The 17,707-nt window shown below is 32.9% G+C and overlaps 2 protein-coding genes and 1 pseudogene across 2 annotated transcripts in view; all 3 read left to right on the top strand.

The window, feature by feature from the left end:
* The window catches only part of PCDH15 (protocadherin related 15), a 416,523-nt gene extending 403,131 nt beyond the window's left edge, over positions 1-13,392 (top strand). Inside the window, exons 29-30 of the mRNA XM_089897353.1 lie at positions 8,086-8,194; positions 11,572-13,392. Coding sequence (XP_089753479.1) covers positions 8,086-8,194; positions 11,572-12,123 — 661 coding nt within the window. The 3' untranslated portion in view covers positions 12,124-13,392. The remainder of the gene's footprint in view (positions 1-8,085; positions 8,195-11,571) is intronic.
* On the top strand, positions 5,185-5,313 carry LOC149747272 (U4 spliceosomal RNA; annotated as a pseudogene).
* LOC149747273 (uncharacterized) lies at positions 8,551-10,357 on the top strand. The gene is made up of 2 exons (XM_089898408.1): positions 8,551-8,556; positions 9,066-10,357. Exons 1-2 carry the CDS (start codon positions 8,551-8,553, stop codon positions 10,038-10,040), a joined length of 981 nt encoding a protein of 326 aa, XP_089754534.1. The 3' UTR covers positions 10,041-10,357.
* Positions 13,393-17,707: the final 4,315 nt, after the last annotated feature.

Here is a 17,707-nt window from a genome sequence, read left to right on the forward strand (position 1 = left end):
TTTAATACAACTGATCATAACAGAGTCAAAGTATGTTATTAAACACCATTGAGATAAAATAGATTGTGAGTAGTTTGGTGTTCATATGGAATGAGGGTCTGGCGTGATAATTATTTTTAATAATGCAGGCATGAAACCTTGATTCTCCTGTCTTGATACTGCCACAAAATATATTTCTCACTGAGACAACATTTTAGAAAAATTTACCTTCTCAGTTTTTCTCTGATTTTCTTAAGTTACCCTTATCTATAATTCTATTCAATCTGAAAAGCCAAGATGTTTAATACTGATTTCTTCGTTTCTGCCTTGCAGGAGAGGTTATACATCAGAGGTAAGGGCTTTATGGTGTTATGTTACATTATAAGCTTATTAGGACAATATTTATGTTATAGGCAGGGCTGATTTACATTCTTTCAAAATGAGGGTATTTTCATTTAACAAAACATAAGTATGCTTTGCTATTTATTTTCTTGTATATTTGCTGCTTCTTTGTTTTGGGGTTTTAAGTCTATTATTCAATGGGTGAATAAAGATCAACTGCCGACCTTTTCAAAGATAAATTTATTTTTTCCTGAATTATTCTCTCTCAATATTGTGACATTCCCCCAAATTTATTTTTCTAAGGCTATAAATCTAATCTAGAAACTGTTTCTAATTTAGATACTTTCTTTTTTTTAATCAGTCCAAGGCTCATTCCTACCATGTTTGAGCTTGAGCTTTTGAAGAGTTAAAAACAAGTCAGACTATTATAAAGCTGTGGCTTTTCTTTGTGTTAATTTGATTCTCAGTCCACAGAGAAGATACTGGGCATTCTGGCCAATGGTATTTGGTGAATAATACTGTAAGTGGTGCTATCAATGAATCACTGAGAAGTTAGTATGGTTTGGCATACAGCGCTTCAGTTAAGAAAATGAAATAACCATATGACTTAATTGGCTAACAGTTTAGAATTCATACGTCCTAGGTTTTTTGGAAATCAAAATGAATGCATTTAAGAAAAACTGATTTTCAGGAATAATTATAACAGCTAACAGATTGAATCAGAATATCTCTAACTTCAACTTCCTACCCCTTTAAGTTAATACCTTAACTGCACTAACTCATTAACATCTGTATCATGGAAAATCTATCCCTTCAGTCAAATAGTTGTTCTATTGGCCATTTCAAACAGTTGGTTCATTGGTAGAATTATCTCCCTGAACTTCTCTGTCCGCTTTCCCAATGCTTACTTTAAGATTTATGTTGTATAACTATTCCCCTCAAGAGTTGAGACGCCAAAATTTAAATTGTGTATCTTGTTTTCATCTGGTTAAAGTATAAGTTATCATGAAACAGATCAATAGAGACTGTGTTTTTTGAAAAATATGGGTGAAATGGGGGGCAGTGGGAAATGATCTCTGCAAAAACTGAGGAAGGACAATTTCTTTAATCACAAAAGAATTTCTGAAAACGTGCTTAATGCTTGAGTTCAAGCATTCCACATTTTGGTAAAAAGAAAAATGGGGAGCATGTCTTAAATATAATGATGAATATATTACAACCATATCATTATTTTGTGTGCCCTACCCTTCTTCCTGATTATGTATATATAATATGATTATATATAATATGACCGGGGAGAAAAAAAGGGCAATTTAAAACAAGGTTAAATTTGCTAAAAAGAATTGTGTGATACTTAAAGTGCGTCAGAACCATAAATGACTCTTTGTACTATGAAGCTTAAACCAAAAAGTTATTTATAGATTTTTATTTATTAAGGTTATTAGCTTTGATGTTAATTAAAACAATGATGAAATTAAAGCACATTAATTATGTTCTAACATTAATAGTCAAAATATTATTTAATGTTGTTAGTAGCTGTCACATGAATAATAAATCATATCCCAAGGTAACCAATTTTAAGCTGTGGCCTTATTTTCTCTCTTTTCAATGATAATCTACTTTTTCCACCTGAATTATTTTCTAAACCTTTTTCTATTTCACTTTCCTTTGGCAGCAACAACAACTGCTGAGGCCTTCTCTCCTTAAACCAGAGGTATCAATTTTCTTTTTCTTTTCAACCTTCACTGAGTCTTGACAATACTTCATGTGACTCTGAGGCCCATCTAACATGTGGGCAGAGTGGGTGGCTGCCAGTATGGCATAATTTTACAAGGAAGAGAAGAGGTGGTTTTAAATTAAAACAAATAAGCAAATAAATAAGCAAGCAAATCACCTCTCTGCTGTTTTCTGGTGACTGAAATTCCAAATTTTTAGCTTCACTCTCTGGGAATTAGATAAATAAGACCTTTGTTCCTATTAAAAACAAGCAAGCATTAAATGAAGCGAGTCATGAACCTGATCTGTCAGTTATCTTAGTGAATCTAGATTCATCAGAACTGTTCTTGAGATCAGATTTAGGTTAGGCGAAGTCTGAAGAAAGAACGCTGACATCTGTGCTGAAATAACAAAGGTAGAAATTGGGTTGTGATAAACAGACTTTGATCATTGAAATGTGATTCAAAATACTGCCTTTGGGCACATATCTATTTTAAGATGCTTATGACATTTTCTTCTGCAAGAAGAAAAAAAGATATTTGGAATTATATAATAAATGCATATCATTTTTATTTATTTATTATTCATATATACTTCCTAAATAAAAAACATATATATTAAAGTTAATTTTAAATATCTCCTTACTTTGGAAAATTTAGTATTTTCTAAGCTCCACTTAAAAAATTATTCCTTTATTCCTATTTCTCAACAACAACAGAATCTTAACTTTGCTAAAGACAGGCATTTTGTGGTTAGAATTTACTCCCCCAAATCATCGGGAGGTTGAGTGACAGGAATATTCAACTTTTATACATTTTATCAAAAATTTCCATGGAGACTTCTCCATAAACTGTTGAATCTGATAACTCAGAGTTAAAATCCAAATGCCAGTTACCTGATGCAAGGCCTTAGTCAAGCTATGTATCCTCCTAAGCATCAATTTCATCTTTTATAGAATGTTGGCAGTAATATTTCATATATAAGCTCCTTGCTCAGCAACTGGAACATAGTGGGAAGAAATTCAGTAAATGGTAGTTATTTTTCTTGTTTTGTTTGCATCAGTATAAATTTTTATACTTTGGTCAATAAGAAACTAGGTTGATTCTATGTGTGTGCGGTCAGCAAAAATGAATTTTTAAAATAACATTAAGCATTTGATCTGCCCATAAAAGCACCTTTTAGTAAGCTACTTAGCATGATTTTCTAAACTCTAGGATTTACCTGCTAAGTGGATGGCAACAGGGACTGTGTGGAACAGCAAAAAAGGCCAATATTACACTCATTTTTAGGGCTGACTTAAGGAGCTTAATGGTCACCAAGTCCTTCCTCCATTTTCTTTTTTTCTGAGTGGTATAAGTATCCAAGACCAACCCTTCAGAGTATTCCCTTCTACTAGCTCCTGTCTCTCCCTACAGAATACAGAGTGACAGATTAAATCTATGATTGAGTTTCCTGGGCTCTTTCCCAGTTGCTCTATCCTTCTATTGTATTTTTTAAAGTCATTTGATGCCAGATATATATTGTAGCTAGCAAGAGCTAAGTTTCATTTACTGTTCAGAGAAAAAGAAAAAGTACGTGTCTGTAAAGAAAATTGATTCTTTTAAAACCTGAAATCCACTCAGTCGCATTATGTTTCCATAAATATTTTTCATTATTGCTAAAAGTTATTAGAATTCAACTTCAAAACCTTTTTTTTAATTGTTGTAAGAACACATAACTTGAGATCTTTCTTCTTAGATTTTTAAGTTCACAATACAGTATTGTTAGCTGTAAGCAGAATGCTACACAGCAATCTCTAAACATTTTCATCTTGCTTAATTCAAACTTTAGACCTGTTACATAGCAACTCCACATTTCCCCCTCTCCCCATCACCTGGCAACCATCATTTTACTTTCTGCTTCTCTGAGATTGACTATTTTAGATACCATATGTAAGTGAAGTCATGCAGCATTTGCCCTTCTGTGACTGGCTTATTTCACTTAGCACAGTGTTCTCAAGGTTCATCCATGTGGTAGCATATGGCAAGAGTTCCTTCTTTTTTTTCTTTTGAAGGCTGAATAATACTCCATTATGTACCACATTTTCTTTATACATTCTTCCATTCATGGACATTTAGGTTTCAACTTCAAAATCACTTGGCAGTCTTTGCTCAGTCTCCCTATGTATTAGATAAAACATGCATTGGTCAGGTAGTTAAATATTACTTCTGAGACCTATTTGCTTCATTTAAACCAGTATAATTACGTTGGGTTTTGGATGCCTCAGAAGTCTAAGCCTACCAATATGAAACATGTATTTTTTAAATACATGTTTTTAAAACGTGTATTTTTTAAATTTGTATTTTTTAAATACACGTTTTAAAAACGTGTATTTTTAAAATTTGAATAAGTCAAATTTAGACTTTAACTTTGTCCCAATTTCTTATTGGTCTGAATTGGCTTCCTACAATAAACCTTTTCCTATAATAAACATTTTTATTGGAAATAAAACTGCAGACATAAAATCATATAGTGCAGCAAAATGAATTTTTACAGCGTCTTCATGCCTTACTAGCTCTCCAGTAGCCCCTCCATGTTAACACTCAGATATTATTTCTCCTTTCCCTAACCACTCACCTAGCTTTTTTCCCAAGATAAATATTTAATACATATATTTAATTTCAGCTTTATCAAGGTATAAGTGACAAATTAAATTGTAAGATAATTCAAGTGTCCATTGTGGTGATTTGACATATGTATACACTGTGAAAAGACTAACGCATCCTTCCTCACATATCTTTTTTTTAATTATTTTTTTGGTGAGAATATTTAAGTTGTATCCTTTTAGCAAATTTCAGTCATACAGTACAGTGTTACCAACTGTAGTCACCATGTTTTATATTAGATGCTCAGACCTTGTTCATCTTATAGCTGAAAATTTGGACACTTTCACTAACCTCTCCCTATTTCCTCTACTCAGCAACCACTTTTCTACTCTGTTTCTATGAGTTTGGCTTTTAATTTGGTTTTTTATTTTCAGATTCCACATATAAGTAATACCATACAGTATTTGTATCTCTGTCTGGCTTGTCTCACTTAGCATAATGCCCTCAAGGTTCATTTCATGTCATCACAAATGGCATGAGTTCCTTCTAAATATAGCCATTTATTGCTCAGTAGTAGCAATATTGTAGCCAATGAGGTTTTTCCAAAGTGTGATTACTGCCAATTGAAAACTTTTTACCTGGCTTCTAACACCCAGATTGGTTTGTCTGTTTTTGAAGTTTATATAAATAGAATAAGATAGAATCATGTTTCATTTTGTACCTGACTTCCTTTGCTCATCATTCTGTTGGGGAGATTCATCTCTGCTATGTGATGTAGTAGCGTGCTTATCTCATGGACTTTTGCATCAGTTCCAGTTTTGGGCTGTTACAAATGATGCATTTTGGTGAACAATTTTACATATATATGTTGGGCACATAGACTGAACTAAATTGAATTTCTGTGAAAAGAGATGCATATATTTGACTTTGGTATTATTCCCAAACATTTCCCAAATGGTTTTGCTAATTTATAATCCCTCCAGAAGTATATGAGAGCTCCATGTCCTTGACGCAACATGGCATTGCTGATCTATCTATCTATCTATATATATTTACTTTTAGTTAATCTTGTGGATAAACTGAATCCTTTTTAACATCAAAACTGGATTCCTTTGCAATTAATTCACAAAGTATTTGTAACCGCAAATGCATCAGAGAGTACATTTAGTAGAGTAATTGCAAACGTATAAAAATCTAGGGAAGTGATGTAAATGAACAGAGTTTATTCAATGTAAAAAAAAAAAGAGCAGATGGGGCATCCTATTGTGACTGGGGGTGTAGATGTAAAATAGTCTGGTTGAGAATACAGCAGTAACCAGGAGAAAACATGATTGCTTTAAGGAGTAGTACCACCAACTAAGTTCATGACATGTAAAAATATGAGCCCAGTGTTGCCATCTTTTTATTTTTTGAGAGAAATCAAAACTCAGATCTTTAATAGCATTTTCTGATGAGCATTTGGGCAACTAATCACTTTTTTAAAATGGTATTTGCCAAACAAAGCACAAGTGAAGTCTATTGTCCATTTCCATCATGCAGGCTGTGAATTTCCACACTTTTTAAATGATATATTAGTGTCCACAGAGGACTTTTTTTCCTAACTAATACTATACCTGGATCAACAAAATTAGTTCTTATGAATAGTAGATGATCTTAGAAATAAGTATCCACTGGTTTTCCTATGTATACCTATACGTTTTCCTTCTTCCCTTTTCTTACTTCATTGCAAATTAATTTGGTTAAACCTTGGCAGTTCAATTTATTTAAACGTTAAAATGGAGTTAAAGAGGAAAATACAGTGAAATTGAATTTAATAGTTATTTAAAGCTAGTTCTATATGTATGTCTCAGGAAAAATATCTTTCCATAAGTGTAGAGTGACAAAAATCAATATTGTCTGGAATTTAGAACTGGAAACCTTGAAAGGGCCTATTGTCTGACAAATTTCTTTAAAAAAAATTAAATTCAGAATTAGCAGTATGTTTTAAAATGTAAATATCCTTGGGCTATATCACATATTAGCACATTTTTTATTAATGTATAAATGATTTTCAGATCCTTTCATAAGAATAGCGTTTGATGAATGGGAGAGCTCTAGATACTAGAAAATTGTTATCAGGATGATGAAACAGTGCTAAAGATAATGTTATAATTTTCTTCAAGGCTAAAGTCTATTAGTAATGTGTTAAATAGATTGAAATATTAACTGTCTATTGATAGTTTTAAAAATTATCTAAGAACAAATGATATGCTTATCTGTTATCTTTAACAGGTTTACCATTAGACAAAATTTACTTTCCCCCTCCTCAGTTCTAATAGCATAACTTAATTTTGTGTAAAAGAGTTACAGCCAAATATATATATATATATATATATATATATATATATATATATTTGAATATGTTTAACATTTTTAATTAAAGTTATTTTGACAGCAGTGTTTTGAGTCATCGAATACTAGGTCTGGAAATCTGACATTGAGCTGAAATGTGATAAGAATTTATTTTCAAATGCGATTTCTCTTTTTGAATAATAGGAGTTATCCATGGAGTCTGGAATTGATCCTGGCCAGGAATATGGACAAGATTATTACAGTTATGAGCATGGGTACATCTTCAGATTTTTTATCCAGTATCTTAATATTTTTATGAATAATAAGGTGTTATTAAATGATTATTATTACTAGCATTTTTATGAGTGTCATTTCATCAGTTTCATTTTTGAAAATGAGTTATGTATCTAGTTTTAGCTTCAATCAAGTTTAACCATGTTTCTATATTGAATTCTGTTTTGATGTTTATATTGGTATTGGCTACAACTTGAAAAATGCAATAAAATTATTCAAATTATTTAAATGAGAAATAGAAGTCAAACATATTTGCTCAATTCCTGAATTCACCATTTCTTTCATATGAGATATTTAATATTTTATCTAACCAATCAGCCTCAAGATTTGCCCAAGAGAAACGAAGAAGAAAACATACTTTAGAATCCGGTAATAAGCATTTAGAAAGTCAGTTCTACACACATAAGTTAACTGCTTTCTAAACATACAGTAGAGGAAAATAAAGACCATTACAGATCACATTTGAAGCAGATTTTTACTATAAACTTAGAGAATTTATGTTTTGAATAAGCTATCATACTTTCAGAAAGAACCAATTTGGTGCCCTAAATTCTTCAGTTAGTCAAGGAAAAATATTCCTTTCTCTTTAGTCTCTCCTAAAACTTAAATCTGAAATAACTCTTTTTCTTGTTATTCCAGGGTACCATTATGGCAAAAGTCATTGGTCATCAGGTTGTAGTTCTTTCTCTATGATTTTGTAACTAGTTTACAAGGAGCCCAACAGGTGCTGTATAAATATCTGTTGATTGAATTATGAAGAAAAAGAAGAAAACAGAGATCAGTCATGGTTATACAGATCAAATGAAAAACTGCTTAAAGTTGTAAGTTTCTGTTACAGGTATGAAATGCCTCAATATGGAAGTCGCCGTCGTTTGTTACCACCAACTGGACAAGAGGAATATGGTGAGGTGGTTGGCGAAACTGAGGAGGAATATGAAGAGGAAGAGGTAATTACTGTAATTTTTAATGGAATATTAATATTTCAAGAATAATATTTTTTAGCCCTATTTGAATAGCAGGCTACAAAACATTTCAAAATTTCAGAAATCCTATTCACTTAGTAGTTGATTTCCATAGAACAATTTAATAACTCTAACCATTCCATTGCCTTGTCTACAGAAAGAAATTTTTTATATAAGTTTATTTATTTCTATAAAACATTAAACACTTGGAATAAAGCCACAATAAAATTTATATTTTATAAAATCCTAAATGTTATTCCATAAAGATATTATAATCAAATATGTTAAAAAGTAGTTTGCAAAACAAAATGCTCCCACATTGTCTAGCAAACCTAAAAATCATGAAAGTACAATATCAATCTTTTAATTATAAGAGAAAAATAAAACCACCAGTATTCTTAATGGAATTACATCATTTAAATTACCGTAATTCATCTATATCAAATTCTTATACTTTGCCTGAAATATTTATTTGGAATACTTATCCAAAAATTTTAAAGAAAAAAGTTTTAATGTCACTGTACTTTTACCCTGTTCAGAATTTTACAAATAGTCAGATTTTACATTAGCTATTCAGATAAGCTATCATAATTTCCTGATTGCTTAAAATTTTGTTAAAGCAAATACATAAAACTATTAATCAAAGTCTAGGGATGGGAGAGGGAAGAGGTAATGATTAATTTTCTTTCTCCTTTGATCTAAGGTGCAAAATAAATTTTGAATAAGAAAAAATGAGAAAGCATTAAATTTTGGTATTATAAGGTATAAGCTAAAATAAAATAATTTACATTTCCTTGAACACCTTCTGCCTATATGCAGTGGGGATAAACAGTAGGGAATTGTTCTATGAAACCAGTTTTATAACTTGCATGAAGCTGTCAGCCTGCAGATTCACTCGTGCTTAACTTGTGTGAGACATGGTCACGTAATAACCATTCCCCAGCTGACACTTCAATTGCATTTTCGTGATTTTCAGGAAAAGGCAAAGAAAGTTAAACCAAAAGTTGAAATTAGAGAGCCTAGTGAGGAGGAAGAAGTAGTTGTCACTATTGAAAAGCCACCAGCAGCTGAGCCAACATATACGACATGGAAGAGTGCCAGGATATTCCCCATGATTTTTAAGAAAGTTAGAGGACTAGCTGATAGAAGAGGCATCATTGACCTTGAAGATGAAGAGTGGCAGAGACGCCTTGAGGCAGAAGATAAAGATTATTTGAAACTAACACTGGACCAAGAGGAAGCTACAGAAAGCACGGTAGAGTCAGAGGAGGAATCCTCAAGTGACTATACTGAATACAGTGAAGAGGAATCTGAGTTCAGTGAGTCTGAGACGACAGAAGAGTCTGAGACAGAGACACCCTCTGAGGAGGAAGAAAGTTCTACCCCTGAATCAGAAGAATCGGAATCCACGGAGTCAGAAGGAGAAAAGGCAAGGAAGAACATTTTTCTTGCAAGAAGAAGGCCCATTGCTGAAGAGGTCCAGAAAGTCAAAGATAGAAAAGAGGAGCTACCTGAAGAGCCAGAAGAACGGAACGTGGAAGAAGAGGAGGAACGCCCAGCAGAAGAACAGGAAAGTGAGCTGACCCCTGTGGAAGAGCCCACGGATCTCGAATCTCAAGACATCACTGAGGAGGGCAGTGCAGAATCAGCTTCAGTGGAAGGAGGTGTGGAAAGTGAGGAGGAGTCAGAATCAAGTATGAGTAGCAGTAGTAGTGAAAGTCAGTCTGGAGGTCCTTGGGGCTTTCAGGTGCCAGAGTATGACCCAAGCAAGCAGGCAAACGAAAAGAAGCCTCCAGGAGCAAGCTCAGAAGGTTACAACACAGCACTTTAAAAGAGATCACAGTAGGTGAAAGTTTTGCAGTGATGAGTGCTCTTGTGTGCAGTGCCTTCTGTGTGTTCTCTGAAATGACACTTGAAGGGGAGGAAATTGATCATAATTCTTATGTGACTTAAGATTTAGAAGCATGCCAGAGAAGTGAATATATATGCTATCCAAACAGATTTGTATATCAGAACATATTAGGGTAAATCTGACTGATCTTTCCTATATTAGTAATTCAGAAGACATGCAATCAGTTACTCAGTATTTAATATTTCATAGTGTGATTTCTGTTAATGCAATGTGGCATTATGTATTGCCAGTAATGCTCTGACTACTGGAATGGACTATATGAATATATATATATATATATATATATATATATATATATAGTGGTTTTGTATCATCTTAAATCCTTAGGACAATATGTAACAAATAAGATCTCTACAAGACTACTTTTGCATATATGTACATTTCAAATGGCAAACATATTATCAAAAATATCATGAACATGTTCAATTAGGTTTATAGCTGGCAGTTTCAAATATTAGAAGTTAAATGATATAAATTAAAAAAAATAAAAGTTATTACCATTTCCCTTCTGTTGTGGATAGGAATTTACCATTTCCCTTCTGTTGTGGATAGGAATTAAAGTGGATTTAGAAAAAAATTGAATTGTAACAGTTATAAATTTTTTTTCTGGGTAACATAATTTTGAAATATATATCTGGAAATCCAAAATCATGGCTTACTTAGTGCAACATGTTGGTACTTTACATATCCAAAAATGGCAATACTATTTTAAGAATAACCAAGGAGTTTTTCACCTCTGCACCTTGTCATTTCTAATGTGGATTGGTAAAAGAAAAATAAATTTGTGAAAATTTCCATTGTGTTCCAGTTGCTTACTAAAGGAAAATTTACAATCATTAGTTTTCTGTTTTGTGTATTACAAAATAAATTGTGCAGAATGGGAAGATATTTTCTTTTAAGTTAACATATATTTAAATGGATGATCCAGAAAACCAGGACACTTCAAGTGAATAAATGCATTAAATTATACAAAAAGTTTGGCTAATAATGGAGGATTAATTAAGAATTACAATATTGTGGGTTTAAAAATATCTTTAAAATATTGGGAATGGAAGTATTAGCATGAACAGAATATACTAATAATGCTGGGTTTTCCTTTCAATTTAACTTTCCTGAAAAGTATAGCAACTGTCAAAGAACGGATCAGATTCTTAAATATAACCAGTATACTTTTTTTTCATAGTATAGCAGTAATTTGATCTAAAATAATACGAGTACTTCCTGAAATGTCTACTTTCCAATGTAGCAAATTTTTTCAGAAGTTATTAAGCTCTCAAACCAATGAAGAATTTGTGGAAGAGAAACTGATGTTAATAAAAAGGTTCTTCCCTCTACCTCTTGGGTTGTTACTTTTGATAGCTTTCTGTCAAAGGTTTTGAATTTTGCAGGCATTGTACTCTTTACCCTTTTAATTCCTTTGATAATGATTCATGCTTTTTTATTTTGACAGTGGGCAAGAAAAAGAATGATAAAGTTAGTTGTTGATCGAGAGTATGAAAGTAGCTCAGCTGGAGAAGACAGTGCTCCTGAATGTCAGAGAAACCGTCTTCACAATCCCAATATCCACAGTAATATCAATGGCAATATATACATTGCACAGAATGGCTCTGTGGTGAGAACCCGCCGTGCCTGCCTCACCGATAACTTAAAAGTTACTTCCCCTGTTCAGTTGGGGAGGCACTTTAAGAAACTAGACAAGTTGGCAGTGACACATGAAGAGAATGTCCCCTTGAACACATTATCAAAGGGGCCATTTTCTACTGAGAAAATGAACACAAGACCAACTCTGGTTACATTTGCCCCTTACCACGTGGGGACTGACAGTACAACAGTGAAGCCTTTGGGGAACAGGCTGAAAAGCACAGTTGAACAGGAGTCCATGGATGACAGTAAGAACATCAAGGAGGTTCTGGACTTCCATAGTGACCACACGCAGTCAGATGACGAGGAGCTTTGGATGGGTCCCTGGAACAACCTCCATATACCAATGACAAAACTGTGACTGATTTTTTTTAAGTTATTTTGTTTTTACTTCAGTTTTTAATAAACTGCCCTTTTTACTGTCACTGAGAAAACAACGTATGGGATTTATATCATGCACACAAGCTAAAACTTTGAACAGTAGGCTTTAAAGTTTAAAAAGAGACAGATTTACACTCACATTTGTATCAACTAATTGTTCTTCCCAAATATCTTTTTGGACAGACTCTCAATTCACTATATAACATCATTTAAACATTTAGCTGTTTTTTGGGGCCTTGAAATGTTTTTCATTTTAATAAAGAAGAAATAAGTTACTAAATCATTTATATTTTGTTGATTAACATAGATTACTTTTCATCTCTAGCTTCACAGAACTTGTTTTGGTGCATGTAATTTTACTTTTCATAAAAAATGGGAAAAATTTATATTAGAGGATTTTACAGGTAACGGTTTTATACAGTTGCTGTCTATACCATCCTAATTTTTTAAATGAAAGACTGAATTACAAAGAGTGATAGTTAATGTGGGGATCTTCTGTAAATTATGTAGAATCATGGGCCTACTGTCCAATAGAAAGTTTTTCAAATTTTTCGTATGTATATGTTGACCTATTAAACAACACTTGAAGTCATATCTCTTTTATAAATATCATTTACAATTTTCCCTGGTGTGCGCCCCACACTCTGTAAACACTCTAGCCATACCAATCATAATAGGCAATTTAGTGTAGCCATTTGAAGTTAAATAATTATTTGGAGCATCAGAGCAAAAGCTTCCTGAGGCAAGAAAGGGTCAAATAGGCAGTAATGCATCTAGAGTAAGATCAGAGAGGTCTCACATTAATGCCACCAAACATGAATATTTTATTAACTCAGTATAAAAGAATTTGGCAGGGTCAAGAATTTATATAATATATGAAATGCCAATAAAGGCTGTAAATTCATAGCTTCAAACATATTATAGTATTTCACTTTTCCCAGCGCCAGTTTATTCATAAAATATTTAATGCACATAAAATGCAGACCAGAAAATGATCGCCTGGGTCCATCCATTTTTTTAATCAAAGAACCCAGTCTTGATTTTTCACCATTGAACAAAGCACAGTGTTTCACCATTAACAGAAATGAAAACAAAATATCCTTTCAGAAAAAATCCCCCAAACTTGCCTTGTGTGTTGCATTCTCTCCAGATATAAAAAGGATGAAGCAATATAATTTAAAAGAATTCAGAATTTATTATGGCTTAGTATTTTATAGATGTAGCTCACCTCAAATTTTGCACAGTATTGACCAAGTTCAGATTTCAATAAAATTCTCTCATGCACGCTTATTATATGGTTGAAAGACTGAATAATGTGTTACTATCTATTTCCCTCCTACATAGTTCATATTTTAAAACTTGTTTATTATAATGCTATTTCCTTATTTCCAAAGTGAACAAATTGTATGTAACTTAACTTACATAAGTAGTATCGTTTAATTTCAAATTTCAAAAAGTATTTGAGATTGAATACAATAACATCTCATTTATCTGACATTATTGGAAATTAATGCATTCTACACTCTTGCCAGAAAAACTATCAGCATTAACTGGGAGCTTATTAGAAATGTAGAATCTTGCCCACACCCCCAGGTCTGCTTAACAAGAATCCATGTTCTCACAAGATCCCAAGGTGGTTTCTATGCATACTAACTTTTGAGAAGTAATTACCATTATTAATACCATTGAACTCCAGGGCTTACTCCTTGAAACACCAAAGCAATTGTTTTTAGTTTAAAATATTTTGGATAGAAGTTATATTAAGCATATTGTGTTTTCCTACGTGCTCAATCAGAAATCACTAAATATAAGTTAATAATTTCCTGATGTCCCAGGGTCATCTCAATTAGCATCCTGGTATTCTTTCTGCATATAGATTATGTTGTTTTTTTTTCTTTCTCCAATTTCATGCTGTGATATTTAACTAATTTTGTCACTGCCTCTCTCTAAAATTCATCTTCCAGTTTACTTTGAATCTTCTGGTGAGAAAGTTTGTGTCTTTCTTTGTTTTGCTTGTTATTGAGAAATCATTAAAACCTAAGATAGGGATAAGGTATGTGGATTCAAGCTAAAGTCTTGTGATTCTAAGAAGCTTTTCAAGGTCACTATTGGGATCTGAGCACTGTTCTTGAAATCTGAAAGTTGGCAGAAGACTAATACCCTGATATATGAGATGTCGCTGTATTTTAATGTTCAGTTTTTACAAGGAAATATGCAAAATATTTCCAGCTACTTAGCAGACATATTTCAGCCATTTCAAGTTGACCATTTCAGTGAAAACAATCATGAAGTTAATATGTCCCTAAGTTAGTGGACATACCTAAAGATAAGCAGTATTTACACAGAGTAGCCAAATCAAATATTTGCTCAGCATATTTTAAGGTAAAGTATACATTGCAGCAAAAGCATTACCGACTAACAGCATAAATCTGGACTGATTGAATAGTAACTTTGATAGGACTTTATTCTATAAAACTCTGACTCAGGATTAAAATTGTGGAATCCAGGGGAGACATTCAAGTATGTTTAAGAATACTTCATGTAAATGACGTTTTCTATGTAAATGTATATAAAGAAAGTGGTGGTTATTTTTCCTAGATGGGTATAGCAATTTTTTGTGGTGGTTCTTAATCAGCACCAGCTTTCAATCAGTCAGAAGAAACAGCAGATCTTGGCTGGTTAAGATGAGAACAGACTGATATGACTATAATATTGCTAAACCTGTTGATTTTAAGAGAAGGCCTTGCTGGCATGAAGGGCAAGGCAAGGCAAGGAAAATGAAAAAATAGATTCGAGGTGACATAGGACATTTGTGACTCAAAGATCATGAAATCACAGAGGCTAATCTCTCTCTCTCAACTTCTCTTTTTCATTAGGTACAAACTGTGAGAGTTGTCATAGAATGATAACTGTAGGCTGGCCAGAAGCATCTTTTTAAATCCAGAAAAAAAAAAGTTTGCCCTGAATTTTGTATGTGATATGGCATTCATGTTATTAAACCACGTTGTTAACAGGAATGTTAAAACATGTTATTTATTCTAAGCGGTTCTTCCAAATGGGATATGGTAGCTACTATTAAAATATTGTTAATTATATTTATGTATCATAGAGCCAGAAAAAACTGAATATTGATTCTTGAGGGAAGACATTTTCTTTTTTTTAATTCATGAGCTTTACTTTTTCTCTTGCTCTGCTTCACTTTCTGCACTTTCTGCCATGAGTGGGGCTTATATACCACTTAAATTAATTAGTAAAATAGGCAGAAAGTTCTAATAATCCATTCTCAGGGCAGATGCCCACTGGTGCCTGAAAATAACATAGCGATAAAGCTGAGAGATAGGTTCAAAATTATATTGAGGACCTCTACTTTTTATTGATAGTTTCTTCCTCTACTCAAATGATAACATGGATTTTTTTGCTCTATTTTTTTCTTCTCTTGTTTTTGCATTTGTTGACTTTGATCTGTATAATAACAATCTTTACTTTTTAGATTGGTATTTTTTCATTGCAATCTATATTTATGATAAGTTAAGCACATATATGGAAGGCTTGAACAATGTCTATAGTTTGGAAAATTATCAACACATTCACTGCTCTCCCAGTTTCTTTTATCCAAACACTTTTTTTTAAAACAAATATTATGTTACTGTATGTAAAATATGAATTAAAAATTTAAGTTAAAAATGCATTGTTACTCACTACACAATGTTTCAAAAATAAATTTCCATTTGAAAAAAATGGCCTCTCATTATTCTGTCAGGTGGGGATAAACATCAGTAACGATTTTCCTATTTACATGTTTAGTATTTCAGTTTGATAACACAAAGAAAATCCTGCTCTTCAAACTCTTATCTTTGAACAATGTGGAGAAAGGATTTGTATTTTAAAACTATCATCCTTTCTGATACATTTCATTCATGTATATGTGTTACCAAGTACTAAGAAGAGTGGGACACTGTTTTCTAACATTCCACCTATCCACTTACTTTTAAAACAATTTTTATAATCACATAAACACTAAGATGTTAATATATAATCCGTCAGCATGTCCACAGAAATGCTAAATGACAGCATAAATATATCAAGAAGTATAGTCAATATGAAGTTACGTTATGCCTTTTTACATGATTGAGTTGGGTGTTTCAGGTTCATAATTTGTGTATTTATATCTTTATCTATTATTCATCCACCTATCTAGCTATGCTCATATTTCCCTGGATACATGCAGCTTACCTTAGCTTTATAATGCAGCTGATGATATAATAATAACCTCAATCGTCTTTTTTTTTTTTTTTTTTTTTGCGGTACGCGGGCCTCTCACTGTTGTGGCCTCTCCCACTGCGGAGCACAGGCTCCGGATGCGCAGGCTCAGCAGCCACAGCTCACGGGCCCAGCCACTCCGTGGCATGTGTCAATCGTCTTTTACCTCAAACAATCAGTATTGGGAAGAATAAGTTTTTTGAAACAACTGTCTCGAATACAGAGTAAATTCTTGGCCTCTTGCCCCTTTGCTCTTCGTATCATAGAATAGAATTTTATTCATCTTTGTATTTCTGGTGCTCACACCAGAAAAATATTGCATTTAATAGAATGAGTTAATTCTAGCCCTGTCACTGCATGACCTTGGGTGGGTCATTTGATAATTTACCCCATTGGGAAATGACAATAATAACGTCCACCTCAAATAACAGATAAAATCAGAGATTTGATCTGAACATATTTTTCCATCTCTATAATGGAATATAGAGATGGAAAGAGAATAAAAATTAGAAAGTGTTCTTCATATTCTTCACAAGTATGGCCAGATTATAATATTTTACTTGCTAAACACCAGTGTACCTTTTACTGACCTATTCCAAGTAGTAGATATTCTAAGTTATAAGAAAATACATCTTTCCTCCAGGTAACGAAAATGGTTTGCATTTTTTTTTTTTTGCGGTACGCAGGCCTCTCACTGTTGTGGCCTCTCCCGTTGTGGAGCACAGTCTCCGGACGCGCAGGCTCCGCGGCATGTGGGATCTTCCCAGACCGGGGCACGAACCCATGTCCCCTGCATCGGCAGGCGGACTCTCAACCACTGCGCCATCAGGGAAGCCCACTGCAACTACTATTATTAATCAGATGGCAAAACCTATGGAAGTCAAGACTTCTTTTTCCTTTGAGAAACCAAATACCCATGGAATACACTAAAAATAAATAAAATTTAAAATTTGATATTAATTAGATTCCTACTTATAATAGCTTCTAATTAGGCTTCTCTGTAGTAAAACAAAGAATTTTTTAAAGTGTGGGGGAAAAGCTTGTAATAGTTAAACATTTATATGCTTAACATTTTTTTAATTGGGCAAATAATTATTTAATTACTGTTAGTAGTAGAACACAACAGTTCAACTCACAGAATGACAGCATTCTATATGCTCAAAAATTAAAAGTTTGTGAATTAAATTGTCAGCTTTTAGGAGGACAGATCCAAATATACCACAGATAGAGCCATTATACAGTATTTTACACTGAGATCTAACCATTAAAATCACTAACAATTACTGTCCCATGAACTAAATATC

This window comes from Delphinapterus leucas, chromosome 16 (genome assembly GCF_059928025.1).
Source record: "Delphinapterus leucas isolate spDelLeu-1000000601 "Yukka" chromosome 16, BTC_Dleu_Yukka2, whole genome shotgun sequence".
Classification (NCBI taxonomy): domain Eukaryota; kingdom Metazoa; phylum Chordata; class Mammalia; order Artiodactyla; family Monodontidae; genus Delphinapterus; species Delphinapterus leucas.